Consider the following 24785-nt stretch of genomic DNA (forward strand, 5'->3'; position numbering starts at 1 on the left):
CAGAGCGTCGTTTCTTCAACGATCGAGCATTCTCTACTTCTACGGAGCGCCATTTATGCCTTTATTTACTTCCGAAATAGAAATAGTACTACGGTAACTGAATACTGAATCAGAACTGGAATAATAGGATCTTTCTTTACTCTAAAGTCTACGATCATCTCCTTAGTTTTACTATCATTTAACATTAAATTATTCAATTTGCTCCAATTTACAAAATCTTATATCAATTTACGGTAGTCATATTCATTATCATGCTTATCACCTAAAATGTATCCCGTGATAACAGTATCGTCTGCATTATTTAATCACAGAACATGACTCATTTGGTGACCTAAAGTCAGAAGTGACAAGGGAATACAACATAGGTGATATTACACAGCCTTGAGGTACTCCTACATTTGTTATCCTGCTGTCAGACATGTGCCCATTAGCTATTACAAACTGAGGCCCTACATTTCAGGAAATCGGACAGCCACCTGATGATTGTGGTTTCTCCATGTCTTTATGCCGACGAGGAAATGCAGGAATAATGGTGTTAAAGGCACTTGAAAAGTCTACATACAGAGATTTAACATATGATCTTGACCTATCTAAGTGATTACAGATCTTATTTAGGTGTGTTAAAATAGCATCCTCCACACTTCTATTAGATTGATAAGCAAATTGATAATTGTCTTGAAAATTACTTGATTTGGTACAGTGGACCAAATTTAGCACCGGTGGAGCACAGTGATATAAAATAGAAATAAGTCACTAATTTTAATATCTTTTCGTATGTTGTGCTCAAGTGGACACAATTTGGCGCCAGTGAGGAGCACAGTGCTATAAAATAGAAATAAGTCACTGAATTGTAATATCTTTTCGTATGTTAATCTGTGCTCATGTGGACCCAATTTGGAGCCAGAGGGGAGCACAGTGATATAAAATAGAAACAAGTCACTGAATTGTAATATCTTTTCGTAGGTTAATACCGGGGTTAATACACTATACTCGAGTGGACTCAATTTGGCGCCATTGGAGCACAGTGATATAAAATAGAAGTAAGTCACTGAATGTTAATATCTTTTCGTATGTTAATACATTGTGCTCAAGTGGACCCAATTTGGCGCCAGTGAGGAGCACAGTGATATAAAATAGAAATAAGTCACTGAATTTTAATATCTTTTCGTATGTTAATACACTGTGCTCCAGTGGATCCAATTTGGCGCCAGTGGAGCACAGGGAAATAGTCACACACAAAAACTTCTAGAAAAAATATTTCTCGAATTCAAAAATATTTCAAACTTGGTATATAAGTTCAATATCGGTTACTCCATCAGTAATGCAAAAGAAAAATTAATTTCTTTTGTAAAAAAAATACTCCTCGATTTCAATATATATTTCTTGGTATATTTTTAATTTAAGTTGCTCAATTTACAGGGAAAACCGATTTCCTTTTTTGTCAAAATCATTATTAGAGTTTATGTGTCGGAATTGTATATTCTTCCATAAGTAGGCCTATATCTTCTGCAAACGCAAGTTATTAAAATCACTGATGTGGCTTGAAACTATTTTTTCTTTTGGTTTACGGATTGAGTAACCGATATTGAACATATATACAAAGTTTGAAATATTTTTGAATTCCAGAAGTATTTTTTCTCGATGTTTTTGTATGTGACTATTTCCCTGTGCTCCCGTTGGTGCCAAATTGGGTCCACTTGAACACAGTGTATTAACATACGAAAAGATATTAAAATTTAGTGACTTACTTCTATTTTATATGACTGTGCTCCCCTGGCTCCAAATAAAATTGGGTCTACTTGAGCACAGTGTATTAACATACGAAAAGATATTAAAATTCAGTGACTTATTTCTATTTTATATCACTGTGCTCCACTGACTCCCAATTGGGTCCACTTGAGCACAGTGTATTAACATACGAAAATATATTAAAATTCAGTGACTTGTTTCTATTTTATATCACTGTGCTCCCCTGGCGCCAAATTGGTTCCACTTGAGCACAGTGTATTAACATACGAAACCATATTAACATTCAGTCACTTTTTTCTATTTTATATCACTGTGCTCCACTAACTCCCAATTGGGTCCACTTGAGCACAGTGTAAATACGAAAATATATTAACATTCAGTCACAATTGTTTCTATATATCACTGTTATTCACTGTGCTCCACTGGCGCCAAATTGGGTCCACTTGAGCACAGTGTATTAACATACGAAAATATATTAAAATTCAGTGACTTGTTTCTATTTTATATCACTGTGCTCCCCTGGCGCCAAATTGGTTCCACTTGAGCACAGTGTATTAACATACGAAACCATATTAACATTCAGTCACTTTTTTCTATTTTATATCACTGTGCTCCACTAACTCCCAATTGGGTCCACTTGAGCACAGTGTAAATACGAAAATATATTAACATTCAGTCACAATTGTTTCTATATATCACTGTTATTCACTGTGCTCCACTGGCGCCAAATTGGGTCCACTTGAGCACAGTGTATTAACATACGAAAAGATATTAAAATTCAGTGACTTATTTCTATTTATATCACTGTGCTCCCCTGGCTCCAAATTGGGTCCACATGAGGAGTGTATTAACATACGAAAAGATATTAAAATTCAGTGACTTATTTCTATTTTATATCACTGTGCTCCCCTGGCTCCAAGTTGTGTCCACATGAGCACAGTGTATTAACATACGAAAAGATATTACAATTCAGTCACATATTTCTATTTTATATCACTGTGCTCCCCTGGCTCCAAAGTGGGTCCACTTGAGCACAGATTAACATACGAAAAGATATTACAATTCAGTGACTTATTTCTATTTTATAGCACTGTGCTCCTCACTGGCGCCAAATTGTGTCCACTTGAGCACAGTGTACGAAAAGATATTAAAATGAGTGATTTATATCTATTTTATATCACTGTTCTCCACCGGTGCTTAATGTTGTCCACTGGACCAGTTACCGTAGTACTATTTTCTATTTCGGAAGTAAATAAAGGCATAAATGGCGCTCCGTAGAAGTAGAGAATGCTCGAGGAACGATCGTCGAAAATGACGCTCTGAATATACACACCACGACCACACGACACGGCGGACGATCGACACCGTACCAATCTAAAAAGCGTTATGAATAAGATAATAAATTATACTTAATGTTAGCCCCATTTTACTCAGTTAGTTAGCGTACAATACAAAATTTATCCCAAAATTGTTTTTAGTTATTTCCATAAGGCATTGTTTTTTTTAATTAAGAATGTTTAAAATGTTTTTGATAAAAAAAAAACTAGTTTATTTAATTATATGTTCTAGCATGTGGCCTCGTTCATCAATTGTTTATTAATAAGAACATGAGCCAAAAAAAGAGCTTAAATAGAGGGCGGACTTTTTTTAAAGCACATATTCTCAAACTTACCACTTCTAATTCAGCATGGTTTATGGTGAAGTCGGTAGAGGAAATATTAGATAACTAATTGATAAAAAGAATGTTACAGTTTTGGGTACGCATCATAACTTATAAGTAGTAAAGAAAGCAAATTGTCAAGTATTATGTTCAGGTTGCTAAAAAATTACACGATCAGGGTATTTATCTCTCAAAATGGACTAGTAAAATTCAAAATGTACTCAACAATTGTGGTATGCCCCAAATGTGGAATGATTTTGATAATTTTAATTTTTAAAATGGTTAGCAAACAGTATTAATCTCCAATTGAGTGACATCTCAAAACAGGAATGGCATCACGCTGTTTTTTCTAATACAATGTGTGAATTATAGATATTTTAAGGATGTTTTTAGTATTTGAACAGTGATCATTAATTTTACTAAAAGATAATGCCAAATGATTGATCTCTGCAGGTTGAGATGTGGGAACCATCGACTCCCAATCTCTAAAAGATACTGTAATGAACACGAAACCAAACTTTATGTAACCAAAACGATACTGGAGACGAATACCACTATTTGCTTGTGCCTTAGACCTACTTATTTAATGACATTTTGTATTTGTTTTAATTAGATGTTGCTTTTCGATATATGTATAACACCAAATATTTATGTCTGGAAGTATTTAGTTATTTTTTTGTTAAGAATGTTCTTTCATACCCTGAAAAGGGTCGATAAAGAAATAAATGAATCATTGTCATTGTCATTATCGTTACATAATTTGTATACATGCTAACATTTAATATTTGCTAACAATAATATCATAATTTTTCAGTTTCGTTTGATCATGCCTAACATTCTATTACCTTTAGGCGCGCCTACTACTAATGTGTTGATATGACGATTAAAGTTGAGTTTATTATCAATAACATCACATTGTGATATTCCACATTATCAAGAGTGTGATTATTAATATGATATAAGTTAATATTTTTTATAAATTTACATTTCTTAACACTAATAATCATACACCAAATTTCACACCACTTGCAACATATCAAGGTCTGTCTGAAGACTGAGAATCATCAATTTGGTAATCTGCCGAATAAGTTTCATGCCATCGGCATAAAGCAAGCATTCGAATAAGATTAAGTGGGAGGTTCAGAAGTTAAAATGAAAGACCCAAGGATAGTAGGCCTACCTTGTGGGACACCATCTTTTATAGGAGCCACCCAGTGCACCATCTAAAGTCTAGTTACCCGCGGCTCTCTGTCACTAAGATAACTACTAATACGTTTTAAAAGATTATCAGATATACCAAACTACGGTAAGTGTATGGATAACTTTTTCAAAGCCGTGATAAGTCGGTACCGGTCACATTGAGATCGAAAATTAATGGATGAGTAAACAGAAACAAGGAGGAGGCTAATATTATAAGTTAGATAATAACTAAGTAAGTAGTAAAAACCATGTAGGGCATCCGTGATTATTAATTTTTTTTTAAATTTAGATGATGCGTTCAAAGATTTTGGAAATAGTGGGAAAAGGGATATAGGACGATAGTTATTGATCTTTTCCACTTCCTTTGTAAACAGGACACACATGGAGCTCGTTTCCAACTGGAGGAAAAGAACCTTCATTCAAAACACGGGTAAAAATCATATCAAGAGATTTGAAGGAGATGACTTCTTGATATCTACACTACATATAATAACTTCCTTGATACCAATATTAAAAACAGATTATCAACCGCATGGTTTGACAAAATTGAGCTTTCTACTAGTAAACTATCATTAACAGAGGCTTTAACTTTGTTACCGAAAGAAGCTTGATCTCTATCTCCAGAATCTTTTAGGATTATTACACATATCGTTGGCTAGTTTATTTATGTAGATAGTATTTATGTCCATTAGTATTTTAAAAATCGTTTCTAGCACTTGAAAATCGATCATAATTAACTTGAGATCCCTGTCGAACCAAGGTGGAAGTTTCCGTTTGAAAGCCTCATTAACATTAATAATTATATACTAAACTTGATCCCGGTTTACTCAATTTGTTAAATTCTGTAATATTCGTTTATCGGCATCAATTTTCTTATAGTTGTGTATTATGGTCCTTGTTGTTGTGGACCTCGACATAGGAGTATGAAGCATGTTAAAATTAAAATTCACGGAGCTATGATCGGAGTCGAAAATGTCGTCACCAGCTGATACTCTGAATCAGCAATATCAAAGTTATATAAAACTTAAGATCCAAAGTATTATTGTTTTTGTATAAGTTAACATAATTACATTGAGTCAAATGGAATTGATTAAAAGCAAAGTTAATAAAATAAATCAATGACAAGCAATAACAAAATTATATTTTCGTCATGGCTAAATATAGATAATGCCAAACTTCACCGTCAAATTTTTAGAATGAAAGTAGCATCACACATTACACTAGGCCTATTTATGAATCTGTATTTTAACATTATTATTGTTATTGTTGTTGTTTTATTGTTATGGGACGAATTGTATTGACGGAGAGAGAACACAAAACTTCGTGAACCATTTATTTATTAATGGTCTAATTAAGAAATTAATTGGGAGGCTAAAACACTTTTGCTGTATTTATATCTCTCTTTGTAATAAATTATTTGTTTTGTTTTGTCGTTGGGGGCGTTTATGTCTGCAAGCAGAGGTGGTGTGAAGAAGGCGGGGATCTGCCGCGCCGTGGTTAAAGATTTCTCTCCTTTTACTTTACATTTTGGTAAGAAATGAGTCGGTAGTACTTATATTATATTATTTTTAAGATACTATTCAATTAGCGCCGCACTAGTTAGGCATAGAGGTTAGGCGTATGTCATACTTCTAGAGTTACCCGACGGTTAGGCTAGTAGGAGGAGGGGGACCTACTACTAGCCTAGTAGTAGCCTAGTACTAGCTAGGCCTAGGCTAGTAGGGTAGGCTAGCCTAGGCCTAGCCTATCGTATGGCCGGTAATCCGTATGGCCTAGCCTACCTAGAGGCCTAGCTAGTAGGCCCTAGCCTTGGCTAGGCCTCCTAGACTAGCCGGCATCCGAGCTAGCCTAGCTAGCCACCACCACTACTGCCTATCTAGGGCCGGGCCCTACTAGCTAGGCTAGGCTATTATGGGGCCTACCCTAGCCCTAGCCTCTACTAGCTAGAATAGAGGCCTAGTCTCTCTCTAGAGTGGCTCTCCTACTAGCTAGCTGCTAGGTAAGGCCTGGCTGGGTGGCTGAGTGAGACTTTATTTGTTTGTTAGGCCTAGGCTAGACCAGACAGAGGAGGCTAGCCTCTTATCTTTCTAGCCTAGCTAGTAGGCCTAGCCGTTAGCCTAGTAGTAGGGATAACGATGCAAAATTAAAAGTTGTTATATTTTTCAACAAATTTAAAGATATAGGCCTAGGCCTATTGTCCCCCTGAAAACATTTTTTTGTTAAATATTTTGTTAAATAGGACATTTTAATTGTATTGTACATAAAAGTTATTCACTTTGACAAAAAAATGGATCGGAAAAAAAATTATTTACCCGAGAAAATCGTAATTTAAAGCAAAAAAAAATTAACCAACCGGAAGCTATTTGTGTGGAAGACAGTGTTCCGGTTTAATTTAACCCTTGACCTGAGTTAGCTCATTATATTCATTATTGTATGGATACCTGTGTGGGGGATGCTCTCCAAAATCAATAAACAGTCAACCCAACAACGATAGCAATGCATGAGAGATCGAGAGAGAGTCGAGTAGTGACGCGAGATGAATCTTGAAGAAAACACAACTATAGCAGCTAGCAGAATGCTAAGTTAGAACTGCAGTTGGTAGCTTTGATGTTGAATCTTATTCATTTAGGTGAGTTTTTGTTTCGCTAGCAGAAGTGAAAAGGCCTAGCTAGGCCTTACTGCTGCCTCCTGTTTCTAGAAGTACACTGCTAGCTAGGGCTAGACCACCACCAGGAGGGATGTATTGTTGTTTTATAATTTTTTTTTTCCATCATGATGAATTGGTTTAATTTTTAAAGATTTTAACTATTCTATTCTGCAGAGAAAATTACCAAATAAATCTAATAGTAAATATTGTTTTAGATATTTATTGTACAGTACAGTATGTTAAAAATATTTTCTGCATCAAATGCAATTTAAAGTTCAAACCGACATTCGCACAATTAACCTTTTTATGCAGATATTTTAATACAATTTATTTCTTTTTTTTTCAGGTATTAACATTGATTGAACAATAAGAGCAAGTAGCAAGAAATGGTAAATCAACACAAAATGTATCGTACAGTGGCAACATTCACAATTTATTGAACCGTTTCTTACTATTAAAAATGACACTTTGTGATATATCGGTATATCTTTATTCAAAAAGTCAAATGATACAAACAGCCAATGGCTGAAACCGTAGTCGTACAACATAAATATAAATATACAAACATGATAAAAACAGGTAAAATATAAAATATTTTAAAAAGCAGATTATCAAAATAACATTACAAAATATTAACTTCATTTAACAGTCTAGCCATAGTAGGAACAGGTGATTTCTTAAATCGCTCAGTTCTGCCAAACGGAATACGAAGGAGGGGGCTAGACCGAAGGCCGACATCAAGTTCGCGACAATGAGGGAGCATATTCCGAAATATGTCAGAGGCAAGAAGTTTCTCACCAAAAGACAACACCAGACCCACCCTCCTAAATGGATATGAGCGATCAACACATTGATAATTAGTAGACAAATTGTCACAAAAAACAATACAGAGGAATTCAATAAGATATACTGTATATATATTTTAATTTAATTTAACTCCTTTTGCACTGTAATATTTTCAGTAAAATTATGAAGTATAAGTAAATTTGAAGAATTTATCCTGTGTACTGTAGTAGTATTTTTTATTTATTGAATGTTATGTTTACAAAATAATTTACTGTACAAATATTATTGCTTTATATATAATAAAACAAATTATACAACAAAATTTTACAAGCTGGACAAGAACATATTGGCCGAATGCTGCAGGATAGTCTACTATTTTTCTTAAAATCATATTCCAATACCGAGTCTACCATTAGTTTTCTTTATGAAGTACGAATGTGACCTCTGTTCCAGTCTTCATCAACTCAATGTCTTTAAATACATTTTTAATAACAATGAGGTGTAAATAAGTTAAATATTTCACAAAATCTAAAGTTTTCAATTTCGGCAAAGTACGAAAACCTGCAATTTGGTATTTAAAAATAGATCATGCACATTTAGTGCAAAATGTGGGCTAGCGAAATTGCTTGCTTTGACATACCGTATATTTCGGTGTATAAGTCGCACTTTTGACACGCAAATTTGACCTCTAAATTAAGGGTGCGTCTTGTACACCGAACATAAATGCCTCACCACAAAGATTCTACATATCGTCACCTCGTTCGCTAGGCCTGAGTAGGCTAGGCCTAGCTACAGTATACTAACGTAACAGCAACCTGCTTCTGCCTAGTTTTCAAGGCATTTTAGCATGATGTTATACTAAATATGATGAAAAGATTTGTTTCATTTTTTCATTTCTTTATTCGAATTCATAAAATAACACAACATAAAAAATACAAAGAATGAATTCAGGGTAACACAAAAAAGTAACCAAAGGTCAAACTTATTTCCATTGTGGCCCTTAAGAATAAAAACACCATAAGAATAAACATTTACAATAAACAATAACACATGTAGTAACAATATAAATATAAATTATAATCTTTCAAGCATAACCTCTTTGAGATGTTTCCTGATATTTCTTTTGAATTGATTGATGGTTTCTGAACACTGTATCAATTTTGGCAGGTGATTCCATGACGTTATTGCCGTGTTAACAAAGGTTGTTTGGGAGTGGTTACCTATATATGGTCTATAAATTGATTGAGTTGCAAATCTAGTATTGTACTGGTGAATTACATTTGCTCTACTAATACCATCATTCATAAACGTAGGGCTTAATCCATTAATAATACGATACATGTGACAAAGTTTAATCTGTTTAACTCTTAAGTCTACTGGGAGCCAATTCAGTTTGTTTAATTCATTAGCCCCAATGTGATCCCTTGGTTCAAGACCAAGAATACATCTGACTGTCTTATTTTGTGCAGTTTGCAATTTAACTTTTAATGTTTTTTTTAATCCAGAGTACCACACGCTACAAGCATAATCATAAAGGCATAACACCAAACTATTTGCTAGTAACTTAAGATCTCTGAAAGTTAAGTACTTTCTATTTCTATATAAAAATTTTACCCTTGAGTTTACTTTCTTTATAACTGATTTACCTATATAATCTCCAGTTAGATTGTTATCGAGTTCAAGTCCTAGATAACTTACTGTCGGTTTGTTTGTGATTATATAATCATTGCATGTAACTTTCAATTCTTGTTGATTTCTGAGTTTACGTTTAGATCCAAATAGAATTGAATACGTTTTGCCTAGATGCAATGACAATCTATTATCTAATAACCAAGAATTAATAGATTTTAATTCTTTTGACAATACATTTTGTATATTGGCGATACTTTTATCAGATACAACTATAGCAGAATCATCGGCATAAAGGAGCAGTTTACTACTCAATGCAGATTCCATATCATTCACATACATTAAGAACAACAGTGGGCCCAATATTGACCCCTGAGGGACCCCACATGTTATTTTTGTCCACGTTGAAAGAGTACCACAATTATCAACTACCTGCCATCTATCTGTTAAATATGATTTAAACCAAACTATTACTGTTTGGGACAATCCTAATGCTCTCATTTTGCCTAGTAAAATCTGATGATCTACAGTATCGAAAGCCTTTTGTAGGTCTAAGACTATCATACCTGTTAAATTACCTTTATCCCAATTCTTTTTAATATGGTCAGTTAGGTGAATTAAACAAAGATCTGTCGAAAAATTTGCTCGGAACCCACATTGGAAATTATAGATAAGTGATTTAGAATTAAGGTATTCCATCAATTGGTCATGTACTAGTTTTTCAACAACTTTAGAAAAAGCCGAGAGTATAGACACCGGACGATAGTTACCTACCACCGTTTTACTACCCTTTTTGTGAATTGGGATGACTCTCGCTAATTTCCATTCTTTGGGTACAATACCGGATGTGAAGGACAACTTAATAATATGAGTTAATGGTTTTGCTATTGCACTGAAACACGTCCGCTGACGTGAGTGATTGGATTGGATATGGAGCTGCTGTTTTAGGCGCTCCGATAAAATTTCATTTGTAAACGTTTACGATTGGAATAGGCTAGTATTTATTTATAGTTATACGGACGATCGCCGACTGCCGTACCCCCAGCGCAAGCCCTTCTACAGGTGATTATAGCATGGACCTAGCGTACACACTTCTCGGATACATGGATACTAATCGAATACGATTTTCCGTTCGCCCTCTCGAAGTGATCGATCGAGGCTAGCCCACACACACGTACGTGTTACACACACGGTCATGCACTCGATGTTGCGGGTGCGAAACTCATGAATAACAAGTTAGAAAGAACTTGTTGAGGCTGGGCGCGGCCGAGCCTAGGCCTAGGTAAGAAAAAACCTAAATAAAGGACGCCGTTGTAGATATAACAAAATTATTATAACAATAATATTGATTACAATTTAAGAAAAAATTGTTTTTATGAAATATAAGGTGCGTCTTATACATCGACGATATAAAAAATACCGATATTTTACTCTCAGTTAGGGGGTGCGTCTTATACACAGGTGCGACTTATACACCGAAATATACGGTAGTCAAATAAGTACACTAACTTTCTTTCCTCTCCAATTTGCCTATCAGAGTAATAGAAGTGTTGAAGATGCTGTGCTCTTCCACTTACATAATATTTACCAACATTTAGATGTGCCTAAATCATATGTAAGATGTTTGTATATAGATTTTTCTAGTGCTTTTAATACCGTTGAACCTGGTTCATTAGTACGCAAACTTAAAGAAATGAACGTAAACGACACATTGACTTCATGGATATATAATTTCTTAACAAAAAAGGTTCCAGTATGTTAAACTAAACGGTATTTTATCTGATAAAAGAACTGTTAGCATTGGCACGCCACAAGGGTCTGTTATCTCCCCAATGTTGTTTTCACTGTTCACCAGCAGTTTCAGAGCCAATTCAAATGAATGTTGTATAGTAAAATATGCAGATGACACAGTCATCACTGGATACATTACTGGCAATGATGAAACAAGCTATAGACAACTAGGATGTGATTTTTATCACTGGTGCTGCAATAACAACCTGAAACTAAACATAAAGAAAACAAAAGAAATGCAAATTGATTTTAGGAAAATTAAAGAACCCTTAGAACCTCTGATTATAAATGAAAATGAGATTGAAGTAGTAAATGAGTACAAATATCTGGGTTGTATAATTGACAATAAGCTAAATTGGATAAATAATGTAAATAAAGCCACATGCAAAGCCAACCAAAGGATGTTTATTTTAAGAAAAATGAAGTACCTACAAATTGACAAAACTATACTTAAATTGTTTTATAACTCTGTAATTCTCAGTGTAATACTTTTTTGTAATGTTTGTTTTTATGGTAATACAATGCAAAAAGATAAAATTAAACTTAATCGAATAGGAAATAGAGCAATTAGACTAGTAGGAGAGCACTTACCTGATGTTGAATCCTTGTATAAAGAAAATGTGTTAAAAAAGTAAAAAGTATCATTGATGATGAAACACATCCTCTTCACAAACAATTTGCTCTCATGAATTCTGGCATAAGACTACGTGCACTTAATACCAAAACAAAACGGTTTAGGTGCTCGTTTGTACCTAATGCTATACACTTATATAACTCCAGAGTACAAAGGTAAAATGTAACCGATAATTTTTATCTAATTTTAACAATTTTTAGCCTTAACTTTTTGTGTGTGTTTTTGTAAATTGTATTTTATATTTTTGTATTTTGCCAGTTTTCAAATCACATTTCTGTTTTCTGTTTTTTAAATGGACAATAAAGTATATATGACTATGACTATGACTATGTTAAAACACATTACAAGTCAATAAAGAGCCAGAGATGGTGATTGTACGTCACTGATACAGATACAGAAGAGAAAACAAATATTTGACTTACTACAGTACAGAGTATTTAACATAGTGAAGAACATTTGTTTGTGTTGTATCCCTATTGGTATCTCACATAAATGGCTAAGCTGGCTTTTCTCCTCTGGGTGTCTCGAAAACAGAGACCCGAAACCCTGGGTCTCGGGTCTCTGGTCTCTATTTTCGAGACACCCTTTCCCCTCTGTCTACTTACAGTGCGGCTTGAAGGTTCTCAACTTTAGTCAGGCTTGTATTGTAACCATTTTCCCTGAAAAATGTTTGTTTTATTTTTATCATGTAAATGTATATGGTACAGCAGGCTGGCTGTAATATTTTCAGAATATAGCTAAGATTGATGGCCTAGCCTAGGCAAGTCTCTGAAGAGTACAATTTGGGCCTAGCTGGGCATCTTCTGCAGGGACCCAATTGTCCCAGTCTGCCTGCTACTATATGCATGTATTATTCTAGGCCTAGCCCTGAAAAAATCCCAGGCTAAGTTAATTAATTAACCTTCCTGTTATTACAAACGTTTGCGTTATATATATTATTATATTTAAAATAACCGTCTAGGCCTACTTACCGACAAATTAACAGCTCAGCTTTACATACAACCGGGGGAATCCGCAGTCGAGTTGCGTCGATATCTGTACAAACGTGCATCTACATGTTTGTTGTTATTAGATCAGATCTCAGCTATGTGGATGCTCATTAACATATCATGCATATGTATGAGTTAGCTAAATAATTAGGTCGGTAGAGCTGACGAGTTGGGAAAAAAATAATTAATAATTTTTTCGGATTTTTTATTTTTTTATTATAACTACAAAATGGTCTATTCAAAATTTAATTTTATTGATCTTCATTTTTCATGTTTTGGGGACAATATATCTTTAAATATTATCTGTATTTTGTATCAATATTCCAATAAAGAAAGAATTACGAAAATCTGACTTGTAGTTTTCGAAATATAGGGTCTAAAGGATAACGAGAGCTGACTCCATTTTCATTACCACGATTAAACAGCATGCACGTTACTATGAGCGCAATGCAGGATCGCAATCTCACTAGTGTGAGTGAGTGGCTGAGCGGTTAAGACAGTGGAACCGTAATCACGTAGCCATAACATCGGCAGGGGTTTGAGGCTCACTCACTCCATGGTTCTGGTGGTAGAACGAGTCTTCTCGGATAAGGACTATAAACCGTAGGTCCAGTGTACACAACTTGCTCGTGTGCACTTTAAAGAACCTAGTACATCTTTCGAGACGAGTAGGGGGTTACCCCGGTGTATTAGTACATCACAGCCACTGATCACCAACTGGGCCCTCTGGGAGATCAGTCTTTGACTGAAGAGGTCACCCAGTATAAAGATAAAACAAACAAACAATTTGGCGTAATGTTATTGACCCGTTGTTTTTCTACTTTGGTAAACACTTTTTATTAGGTCATTATTCTGAAAATAAATTAATTATGAAAATATCCTTTTGAGTAAATATTTATTTACCTATTATTCTATAAGATCAAGTATTTTTTATTTCAATTTCATTCAACCAAAAATGTGAATATAGTGGTTAAAAGATCGTCTAGTGTGTATAGCTTTTGTTTACTACAAAACCATTGGACGGCTCAATGACCTACCTACATACATTATTTTTGTAGTTGAGCCTCTTATGACCTAAAAATGTTTTTTTCTTCCTACACCAAGATAATATACTGTAGTTCCACATGTGCTTGTTACTAAGAAAAATATTAATTGTGCTAAAAAAACACTTTTATCCCGATATGTGGCATTTATATCCGTTTTGTCCATTTTTTAAATTATTTTTTTTGAAAACTACAAAAACTCCATTTTGTGGTAGGATGTCATTGTAAGCCAATCAAATTTCTGCTTTCGACCGCTCCGCGGGGCTCACGGTTGAACGATTTTGGATTCTCGCCCTTTGATTGGTTGACGCGACTCAACAGACTGCGGAAGAATTTTCTCATGTGTGTGCCGTTGTCTCTGAGGACTGCTGCATGTCCAATACACATGTATTGAAATTCTTTGAATGAGGTTAAATAAACACTCTTTTTATTTAATAAACATGTACAGTAATATCATATTTGATTGAATTTTACAATGTTGATATACAAAATATATTACTAAAAACCGTAATTTTTAAAGTTCATACAATTGCCTACTGAGGGCGCAATTTATTTACTTCGTTCGTGGCTAAAAATGATTATTTTCGGCGATGTTTTGGACCCTATATATTTCGAAAACTACAAGTCAGATTTTCATAATTCTTTCCTTATTTTAATATTGATATAAAATATTAACAGGCAATGTAATGTATGCCATTAACTTCTTATGTTGCATCGTTATCCCTAGGGGAGTAGGCCTATACTAGTAGTATGTGTCATTAGGGAGTTAATGCTCCTACCCTGGAATATGTACATATACTGTAGTTTAGTTTATGATTATATTTTTACTAAGTCTGATTGTTAAACAAAAATAATAAATCATATCGGAAGAAAGAACAATGATTAAAAACTGTTATTCAAAAAGTCGAACAGCGTGTTTTGTAAGAAATATTTCTTGTTCTAATATTGTTTGTCATAGTTACAAGATCAATTTTATCATCCTTGTTTGTGTACATTTTTTTATAATACCTTTCCACATTCTAAATTTGTTTATTATCAGTAATATCCTGACCCATTTCCCTCCTAATTTTATTCAAACTTTTATTTTTACAATCTTTTTATTCTCCAAATTAAGGAAGAAAGAAGATGATTTTTCCCTTTGTTCCACCAACTGAGCTCGCGATCTCAGCATGATCCCCTCAATTTTGAACGTACATAATTGTTGTAATTCAACCTTTATGGTATTTAGCTCTTCAATATTGTATGTCCATTTCTGGACCAATTTGATGTTCATCCATATGGCTTTGAATTTTATCTTCCAATTCTTTTTCTTGATTTTCATTATCTTTTTTAACCTTGAGGCAAACGCAATTGATGGGCCTCTTATTCCTTAAAAAAAATATAAAAAAATAATGCATCATTAATAGAAAGGGACAACTTTGAGACTGGGATATCTTTTGTGTGGCGATGCCACATGTAGTTCTGTATTTTTTAGATTTCTTTTTAAACTATTTTAACCTATTCCTCATTTCTTAACAAGCTATTATTGAGCTTCCAATAGCTGATTCTATCTTTTTTTCGTTTGTGTTAATACATTTAAACTTACCAAAGAGTGATCCTGGGTCTATTTTACATGTATCTATTATTGAAAGTAATTCCCTTGATATCAAAAAGAAGTAAAGTCGTGCTTGTTTAAGTTGTGTGTTGTCGCCATGTAAACCTTTTGATTTTGAGTACATTTGTTCTGAATATTTATGTATGTATTTGTATGTTTTATTTTTTTGCTAAAATTTGATAGCTCCACTTGCTGAAAGCTGATTTTATATTATTATTTTGATGATGATGATTTAGAATTTCTAATATAATTTGGTTGTATTTTCCTAGAATAATTGATGTTCAGAGGAAATATTGAAGATGCCACTGCCAGTACAGACAACAGCCCAGCCCACAGATGCTGTGACTACTATCAATAAATATAGGCAATATGTCACAATAATCGCTGATCCTGCAAGCCATAGTAAGTAATCTATCTATTAATGTCTTTATGCTGAAAGAACAACCCCTGCCTACTTTGTACACAAAAACTAAAAAGATGGTGACATTTAAGATGTCAGTAGTTGCACTACTTTAAAGAAATATTAAATAGACATTTTTATTTTTTTAGAAATGGCTTTATATGAAAATTATCCATGTATTTTTGGTCATGGGTTTACCAAGTAAGTCAATTGGTAAACATATTCATACTATTGCTTAAAATTATGATATTAAATTATTGTAGATCATGATGCAAGATTGAAGGCAGCACAAGAAATAAGTGAAAATTTTGAGATTATAATATCCTCCCCACATTACCCAACATTCCTTGAAACAGCCATTCAACGGTTTGTGAGGGTTTTAAGAGAAGAAAACCCTGTGTTTATTGCTGAGTCACAAATTCAGGTTAGTATTATTTATGGAGGATAATCTGAATTGATTACAGAGGTCCCAAGTTCCCCGAAATTTGCGGGTGTTTCCGATTTTCCCCGATTTTTAATGCAGATCCCCGCCTACCCGAAAATTGGTTATTTCCCCCCAAAAATCTGGACGATTTAGGCTTAGCTAGGCCTAGCCTAGAGAATTTTCATCTGAAATAACTGACAATTTTTCGTAGGCCTAGTAAATTTGGTATTGGATCTCCCAGATGATGTACGCTCAAAATTGGTTGTATAACTTAATATTAGCTTATATAGCGCCCTCTATATAATTTTTAATTATTATAGGACGCCCTCTATTGTTTACCCAAAATTTGGTTTTTTCAACTTGGAACCTCTGTGATTAGAACGTGTAATGTTTTTATGGTCCTTTCCAATTTGAAAGACAAGCAAAACAAATTTTGGCTCAGAAATGTACAAATTACCATAAATTGCAATAATTTGCAATTCAATTAATCACAAAGTTAAACATGTTGAGATACCATAACAACCTATTTTAAATGTCTGCTAACTCTGCAGCACATCCAAAAGAAAATTGAATGTGGCCATTTTCTTGCACATTTTGAAACCATGAACTGATTCCACTGTAAGTGCTTTCTAGACATTATCAAGGCCATGAAGGAACATATAAACTTGAACCACTGCTGGACAGTATGAATTTGAAGTTGTACAGCAAGTAGCAGTAGATATTACTGGTCTACTCATATTCTTAAACAGCTTCCATACAGCTACTATTACGTTGCAACAACAGCATATATATTATATTATGCAATATGACAATAATATATGGAAATGATGTTTCCACTGATGAATGACTAGATTAATAATCTATATGAAAATGTTATAACAACAACCTATTTTATACTATTTCAGCAACTCCGCAAACTGTTGTTGGAAATAATTCATCGAATTCCGACCAATGATCATTTGAGAAACTATGTTACCCAAGTGTTGGAGCTTATGTTTTTTCTGCTTGACCGAGAAAATGAGGAAAATGTATTGGTTTGTTTACGAGTAATCATTGAGCTTCACAAACAGTTTCGACCGCACATGGCACCTGAGGTAAGAAATAGTTAATAAATAGAGGTAATAACATTTTGTATTTTTATTATTTTGCAATCCAGGCACAACCAACAAAGCATATTAATTAGACTTTTTTTTAATTAGAAGAATGCTCAAAATTTATAATTTGAGGAGGGAAAATTAAAATAAATTTACACTGTATGTGTAGTTTAAATACAGATTTGTTATTGTGCTTTTCATTAATTATCTCGGCAAAATGAAAACACTGCAATAAATTCATAAATGCATATTTTAAATTTCAGGTTCATCAGTTTCTGCATTTTGTCAAGAAAATCTACAAAGAAATTCCAACTAATATGGTAGGTACATTATATATTTTCAAATGAACTCGCTTCTTATTCTAGTGGTGGAACAAGTCTTCCCAATTAAGGACTATAAACTGTAGTCTAGTGAACTGACCCTGTTCAGAGGGATTACTTAAAGCCCCCTTCCCTACGTTTTTTAGATCTAATTTAAGATCACAAACTATATTTAATGTAAAAATAATACTATATGGTCCTATTACGATAACTTTTTTCGTCTTTAAACGGTTAAAAATGTGAAAAATAAGTCGATTCAACGGAGTATGGCAAAAATAGAAAGACAATTAATGCAGCAACTATACAACGTCAGGCTAGGTATATAGCTAGCGTACGATGTTCATACGTTACCGATGTTTACCAGCTAGGCCTACAAAACTAAGCCTAGCTAGGCTAGGCCTAAGACCGTCCAACGAGAGGTCGATCGCCGCGAGCTACTAGGTAGTGCATTGTTTCTCACTTTTTATCATAATTTACCATAAAACGTACATTTAAGACAGGAATGACATGGTTTAATGTTTTTAAAGTGATATATATGCATTATTTTCCAAAAAACGTCCAAAATTGCAGGGAAGGGGTCTTTAATACTGGTAATCATTGGCCACATGTGCCTAAATACATAACCATTTTAAAATAGTTAGCTCCATGTTCAGACTAAATCATCATAGTTTGATTTCAAGTTCAAAAGTACAGTACCGACCATAACTAACCACCAATTTGGATGCGTCAGATGCATCAAGAATGCGTCCAGAATCTATATATAAATTATGGTTAATTCTGACATAGGCGAGCACAATGCAAAAACTTCGGTACAAATCTCCGCCTTGGATACCTACCTTCTCTATCTCAGATGTACCGCGAAACGTAGATTTGATAACATTAGTTTTCACATCGACGCTATTGTTCCATATTTCTATCTTAGGAAGATATTATAAAAGGTTTTATAAGAAATTTTCTGATTTCAATCGGTAAATTTTAACTCTACGCGCGGTAAGTAATTTCCGGTGTTCACTGTAAGGTAAGGTGTCAATCACCTAGCAAGTTCCCTGCATGGTTGGTTTCAACCAGGGAGTTGTAACCTGTTTCAACTAAGTTGGCCGTTTGGTTTTTTGTTTATTTTCGGACCGCGCGTGTGAAGGTATAGTACTGTAGTAAATAAAGATCAAATTTAATATATTCATAAAACATAGGAGTAAATTGTGGGAAAATAATTATATAAAATTACATCGAGAGAATTGATTTTGTTTGAAATCGAATGAAACCCCGATAGCCGAGTTGTTGAGTAAGCTGCCGGGACTTTATGTATACTATGCCCTATCTGTGTCCCGTCAGGACCCTGGGATACTTCTGCTCATGTTGCAAGCCGTCTAAAACATCTTCCTTCTTAGGCCAAAACGGCTCACTGTGTCGCGGAATAATGTATTATATACCAATTAGGATGGTATTTATTTGAATAAACGCCCGGAACTTAAAATAATTATCGCCACTTACCCGAGTCATTATCATTCCGAGAACCATCGTCTACACTTCCTAGAGGGGGAGCGAGCGAAGCGAGCTCACCTTCTAGTAATAATTTCCCGACGCAGTTTCTTCAAATAAACAATGTCATTGTCAAGTACCTTCACAGCTAACGACTACAGTATAAACAATGCGCTAGACTATTAGGCCTACATTAAAACGCAGAATAGATAAAAAAAAATGACTAAAAACAACAAAAAAAGAAATCAATAAATCAAAAATAAGGAAGGAATAACCTGCCAGTAGGTAGCTAGGCCTAACTATACCGATTATGTTATTAGTTGGCCGTCATAATTTTAATATTTGTAGATTTTATGCGATTGGGTATTGGGAAGGGAGGCTGTATAAGTAAAGTTTTCATCCAATACAATGGGCTTTCATGACGTCTTTTATTGTGCTTGAGACGATGAATAGAGATTGTTATTTCGATACGATCGAATATTTGTAAACAATAACGAGGGGTGTGAATGCGTCGAAATAACAATGTTAGGATGAAATGGGCCTTACATGAACGCTTCATTGACGCATTCATTCATGCGTCGGATGCATCCAAAATTGAGGGGTTCTTCTGGTCGATACTGTAGATGAATACTGTCAACTAACAAATGGCTGATCATACTGTATATAATAAGTAAAATCTAGGTTTAACGCTGAAAACTATTTTTTTAAACTTTTTTGTGTAGAAAACTCTTGAAGGTATGCAGGTTTCACCCACACCAGATGCATTGAATATTCAACTGTATGTTGAAAGACCTGGCTTTGCCACCCAAACCATCATCACCATCAACCAATCAGATGGATCTAAGGTTCAGGTAAGGTAATCATCTTTAAAAAAAAAACATAAACATTTTTAGATTACAAAGTTAATATTATTTTAAAAATAAATGTGTTTGCTTCATGTTAATTCCTTGTTTGCATGTAGCAGAGAAAACGAAATTTTGGGTAAACAATAGAGGCGTCCTATAATATTTGAAATTGTATAGAGGGCGCTATATAAGCTAATATTAAGTTATACAAAAAATCTTGAGTGTACATCGTTTGGGATATCCAATACCAAATTTACTAGGCCAGGTTTAGGTTCGGTAATAAACAATAGGTAATGTCAGACACCTTTCCAGTGTGTTATAGCCTAGCCACCTAGGCCTACGATAATTTTGTTAATAAAGTAGACTTTTTAACAGAAATTTGCATGTAAAAAAATATTTTTAAAGTAAAGCCCTTGTTTCACTTCGTGGGTGGACACCGCCCGACTCTCTACTCTTGAAACATTTTTCATATATATTATGTATATATATTCAAATATTGTCTAGTTTCAGTTATTTTAGATGAAAAATCTCTAGGCTAGGCCTAGCTAGCCCTAGGCCTAAATTGTCCAGATTTTCGGGGGGAAATAACAAATTTTCGCGTAGGTGGGGATCTGCATTAAAAATCGGGGAAAAACTCAATTTTGGGGAACTTGGGACCTCTGATGTTGGGACATGGGATGTGTTTTCTCACTTCATTTCTTGAAATGGTTTAACCGTTGTGTAGGTCCTAGGCAGTCGCAAATCATAAGATTCCTATTGAATAGACCATGTTGGAAGTTCTCAAACTAGTTTTAAAAAAGGCTTTTTATGATGTTTTCATATGTGTACTGTATATCTTTATGTATGTTAATTATGTGTGTTGTGATATTGTTTGCTACATATAATCAAATGAAATATTTTAGTTAGAATGCTGTAAATGCAATATAACACATTATAATCTTTATTCTCCCACAGCAAACAATTCTGCCACGAGGTATAAACTCCTTGAAGGTATTGGCAGAATATCCTATCATAGTTGTGCTTATGTATCAACTATATAAACAGACTGTACACAGTGTTGTTGCAGAGTTTATTCCCCTGATCATGAATACTATTGTTTTACAACCAAGTCAACAGGCAAGGTATGTATACTGTAAAACCCAAAATTGTGGCATGCCCTTTATTTTCGCGATTGAACAATGATCTTGAAAACAAAGGGCGCGCGAAAATCGCAAAATTCCCAACGATGTTATTTACAGTCGATCAGGCCTAACTTAGGCTTAGTTAGCCAGGCCTACCCTTTGCAAAAAAGCCGTATACGAACATATACAATTTATATATGTCTTGTGTATGTTTCGTATATGACATCCCCATTCGTATACGAAACGAATACGTTAATTTATTTAAAATAACTTCCTGCCCGCATAATCAGCATATACGAACCGTATACGACAGCGTATTTGATCATTTATAACAAGTTCCTGAATATACGATCTGTATACGATGCGTATACCATCCGAACTGCTGCATCATACCAAAGATCATGATATACAAAAACGAATGCGAAAAGGTACTGTCCCACTTTTTGCATGATGACGATAGCATAAGTTGGTAGCTAAACTTTGTTACCTGAAGTTTACTATTTTATATAATATTTACTATACTTTATTGTTAATTTTTTATATTAATGTATGAAGGTAATTTGCAAAAATCATGAGATCTTACCTGCATGCAAATCTGTACCGAATAGTTTACGTAATAAATGAATCCGATTTGCCAAACATTATGTCCGATTCTTTGAAATTCTATTTCTCTCTCTACCAGAGAGGTGCGTGTACGTCAAATTGCATTGTTTTTTCAATTCGCGCCTCGGCGACTCGTATCATAACACACATGGTAATTTTCTTACTAGTGGTGCTGTGTACGTCAAATAGAATTGTTTTTTTCCAACATTTTGGCTTGCATGAACAATCTACTGTAGAGCACGCCCATAGCCAGGGGGGTTTTTATAAAAAAAAAATTACGACATTTCTTAGGTGATTTTTTATGAAATGTATAGTGTACTTGCTTGACGAATCCTTTGTCCATTAAATCATAATAAGTTGTAATGTGTCCATAAAGTAATTATTCTATGTGTGTAATCCTAGCTTGTGGTTGTGTACCAAACGGCAAAAATACCATCACCATGCTCTCCACCACCACAGAGATCCATTTGGCTGACGTCGCGTCCGGTACATTAATTATGGGGGTGTTATCTATTATTAAACACGTGCACCCACTGTGTAGCCAAAACATTTATTTATTTACATCCCTAAATTTACAATTGCATATTCTGTAATTTTACTCGACACTATTTAATTGTTGTTTGAAGTTCATCGCGGAGGCGAAATACATTAGCCAATTTGGTTCAACAAATTATACAAGAAACTCAAATCATGAAAATAAAAGGCCGCGAAATAGTTACAAATGTAAAATCGTGAAAATTTAGGGCCGCGAACATTTTGGGCTTTACAGTAAATGATTTACAAAAGCTAGGATAGGTGTAAATTATTATACAGGACAGAAAGAAAATACTTGTTTTCCTTAATGTAGGTCTCTGTATTTACAATACCTTTCAATCTGCATTAAAAACTGCAATTTGTAACACTGTTCATGTGAAAATGTGTTACCCCTATTATTAAAAATTCTTATAACAGTACAGTAAACTATGTTCTCTTGTGAGAAGTGAAATAGTATAATTAATATACTAATATTATATTGATAATTATCATCCAGCTACTAGGAACCAATTGTAAAGTTTTTCTAATTCAATTCATAATCATTCTTACATTATAATTATTCTTTATTTTTAGATCTTCAGCACATTTTAATAAGGAGATGTATGTTGATTTTGTAGCAGCACAAATCAAGACTCTGTCATTCTTGGCTTACATAATCAAGATATACCAGGTGAGAATAGAGCTTGCCACATACTGTTTCATCCCTTGCCGCTTACTCCAAGGCTCACTTCATCTTGCAGTGTGGGTTCAAATGCCACAATGAATTGGGAAATATGTTTTCATTTACTATATTGTACATAATTTTTCACATGCTTGATCCTCTGAGCATGGACCTATGAATTAATTATTAAATTTATAGGTCCATGCTCTGAGGCAATCCAGTTTGTTTGGTGAGGCATGTACCTAGTGACCAAAATGTAATTACCTACATACGACACATGGTAGTTTTGAAAGAAGATTACTCCAAATAGGCTCTACTCATGTTAGCAATGGAGTTTACATGTTATAATGTTTTGTTTCTTTTTTTTTTTGGTAAGGAATTGGTGAATTCGTGTGCTCCACAAATGGTGAAAGGCATTCTGGGATTGTTTCAGCACTGCCCAAGTGAAGTGGCACATTTAAGGAAAGAGCTTCTGATTGCAGTACGACACATTCTAGCAACTGATCTCCGCAATAGTATGAATTTTTTTTCTTTACATAATTTTTATTTTTTTTGTTAATATACACATTCCTACTATACTTCGTTTTACGTATCTATATAAATTTACGTAAGGGCATTAATTCAATTTACCTAATTGAATTTACAATTGAAAAAAAAATCAAGTCCTCTGAGACAGAGTGGATGAGAAAATGTTTTGCAAAGTGGGTACATTATTTGTTTTTTGTTTGGTCCATATTGAAGATGCAGATAACTATAGTTTTAAATAAGATTTTATTACCTCACCAATACATTGAAAATCAATAGGCATGAAAACAAATGCTTTTATGATATATATATATGAGAGATCCATTTTTCCACTTTTATGCTGCATTTATGCTGTATCTTAAGGTTAGATATTAACAATACAATGTTACTGATGATTATTACAGGATTTGTACCATCTATTGATAAGCTGTTTGAAGAAAGTGTCTTGGTTGGAAGTGGATGGACAAGCAAAGAATCTTTGAGGTATTGTAGTTGTTTCTGTTATTAGAACATGTTACCCAAGGGTAGTGGTTTCTATATATAAATTTACGTAAGGGCAAAATTCGGTAAATCGCGCGTTATTTCTAGAATGTTTACTCGATGGTATATAAAGTTGGTTCGTACTTTCGGTACTGATTTTAACCACTTGATGTAACCCTGTTTACTAATTAAATTGAGTTTGATAATTAGTTATTGACAAATAAAACAAATTTAGGTTCAACGATTTGCCCCAAATAGGGGTGTTTTCCGATCGTGGTATACACTGTCTAATGGATGTCCGTCTTGAAAAATACCCGCAGACAATAATACGAGGATGCTTCGCATTTTCCTATCTCCTCCTACGATAACTGTTTTTAATGGCCGAAAACCGGTTGAACAGCTCGAGTATAGCATCATAATGTTGAAGACAGGCAGATTTTCTTCAAAAAATACTATTTTGATAGATTTAATATACGTTTATACAAATGTATTGATTTGCGATGAATGGAACATTCCAAATTATTTGGTTTAACAAAAGTAGGTAAATTTATGTGCCCTTGGAGAATAAACATAAATA

General features: G+C 34.1%; 1 protein-coding gene across 2 annotated transcripts in view; it reads left to right on the forward strand.

The window, feature by feature from the left end:
- Positions 1-6080: 6080 nt before the first annotated feature.
- Positions 6081-24785, forward strand: part of LOC140063622 (transformation/transcription domain-associated protein-like) — a 111102-nt gene continuing 92397 nt past the window's right edge. The window contains exons 1-10 of one of the 2 annotated variants that reach the window (XM_072110044.1): positions 6081-6139; positions 15992-16124; positions 16386-16546; positions 17452-17640; positions 17904-17960; positions 20162-20290; positions 21239-21405; positions 23116-23212; positions 23580-23718; positions 24133-24211. In XM_072110044.1, the coding sequence (XP_071966145.1) occupies positions 16022-16124; positions 16386-16546; positions 17452-17640; positions 17904-17960; positions 20162-20290; positions 21239-21405; positions 23116-23212; positions 23580-23718; positions 24133-24211 (1121 nt within the window). In that variant the 5' untranslated portion in view covers positions 6081-6139; positions 15992-16021. Of the gene's footprint in view, positions 6140-15082; positions 16125-16385; positions 16547-17451; positions 17641-17903; positions 17961-20161; positions 20291-21238; positions 21406-23115; positions 23213-23579; positions 23719-24132; positions 24212-24785 lie in introns of those variants that run through there. The other variant, XM_072110045.1, reaches the window with a different exon arrangement.

Source organism: Antedon mediterranea, chromosome 1 (genome assembly GCF_964355755.1).
Source record: "Antedon mediterranea chromosome 1, ecAntMedi1.1, whole genome shotgun sequence".
NCBI classification, from domain to species: Eukaryota; Metazoa; Echinodermata; class Crinoidea; order Comatulida; family Antedonidae; genus Antedon; species Antedon mediterranea.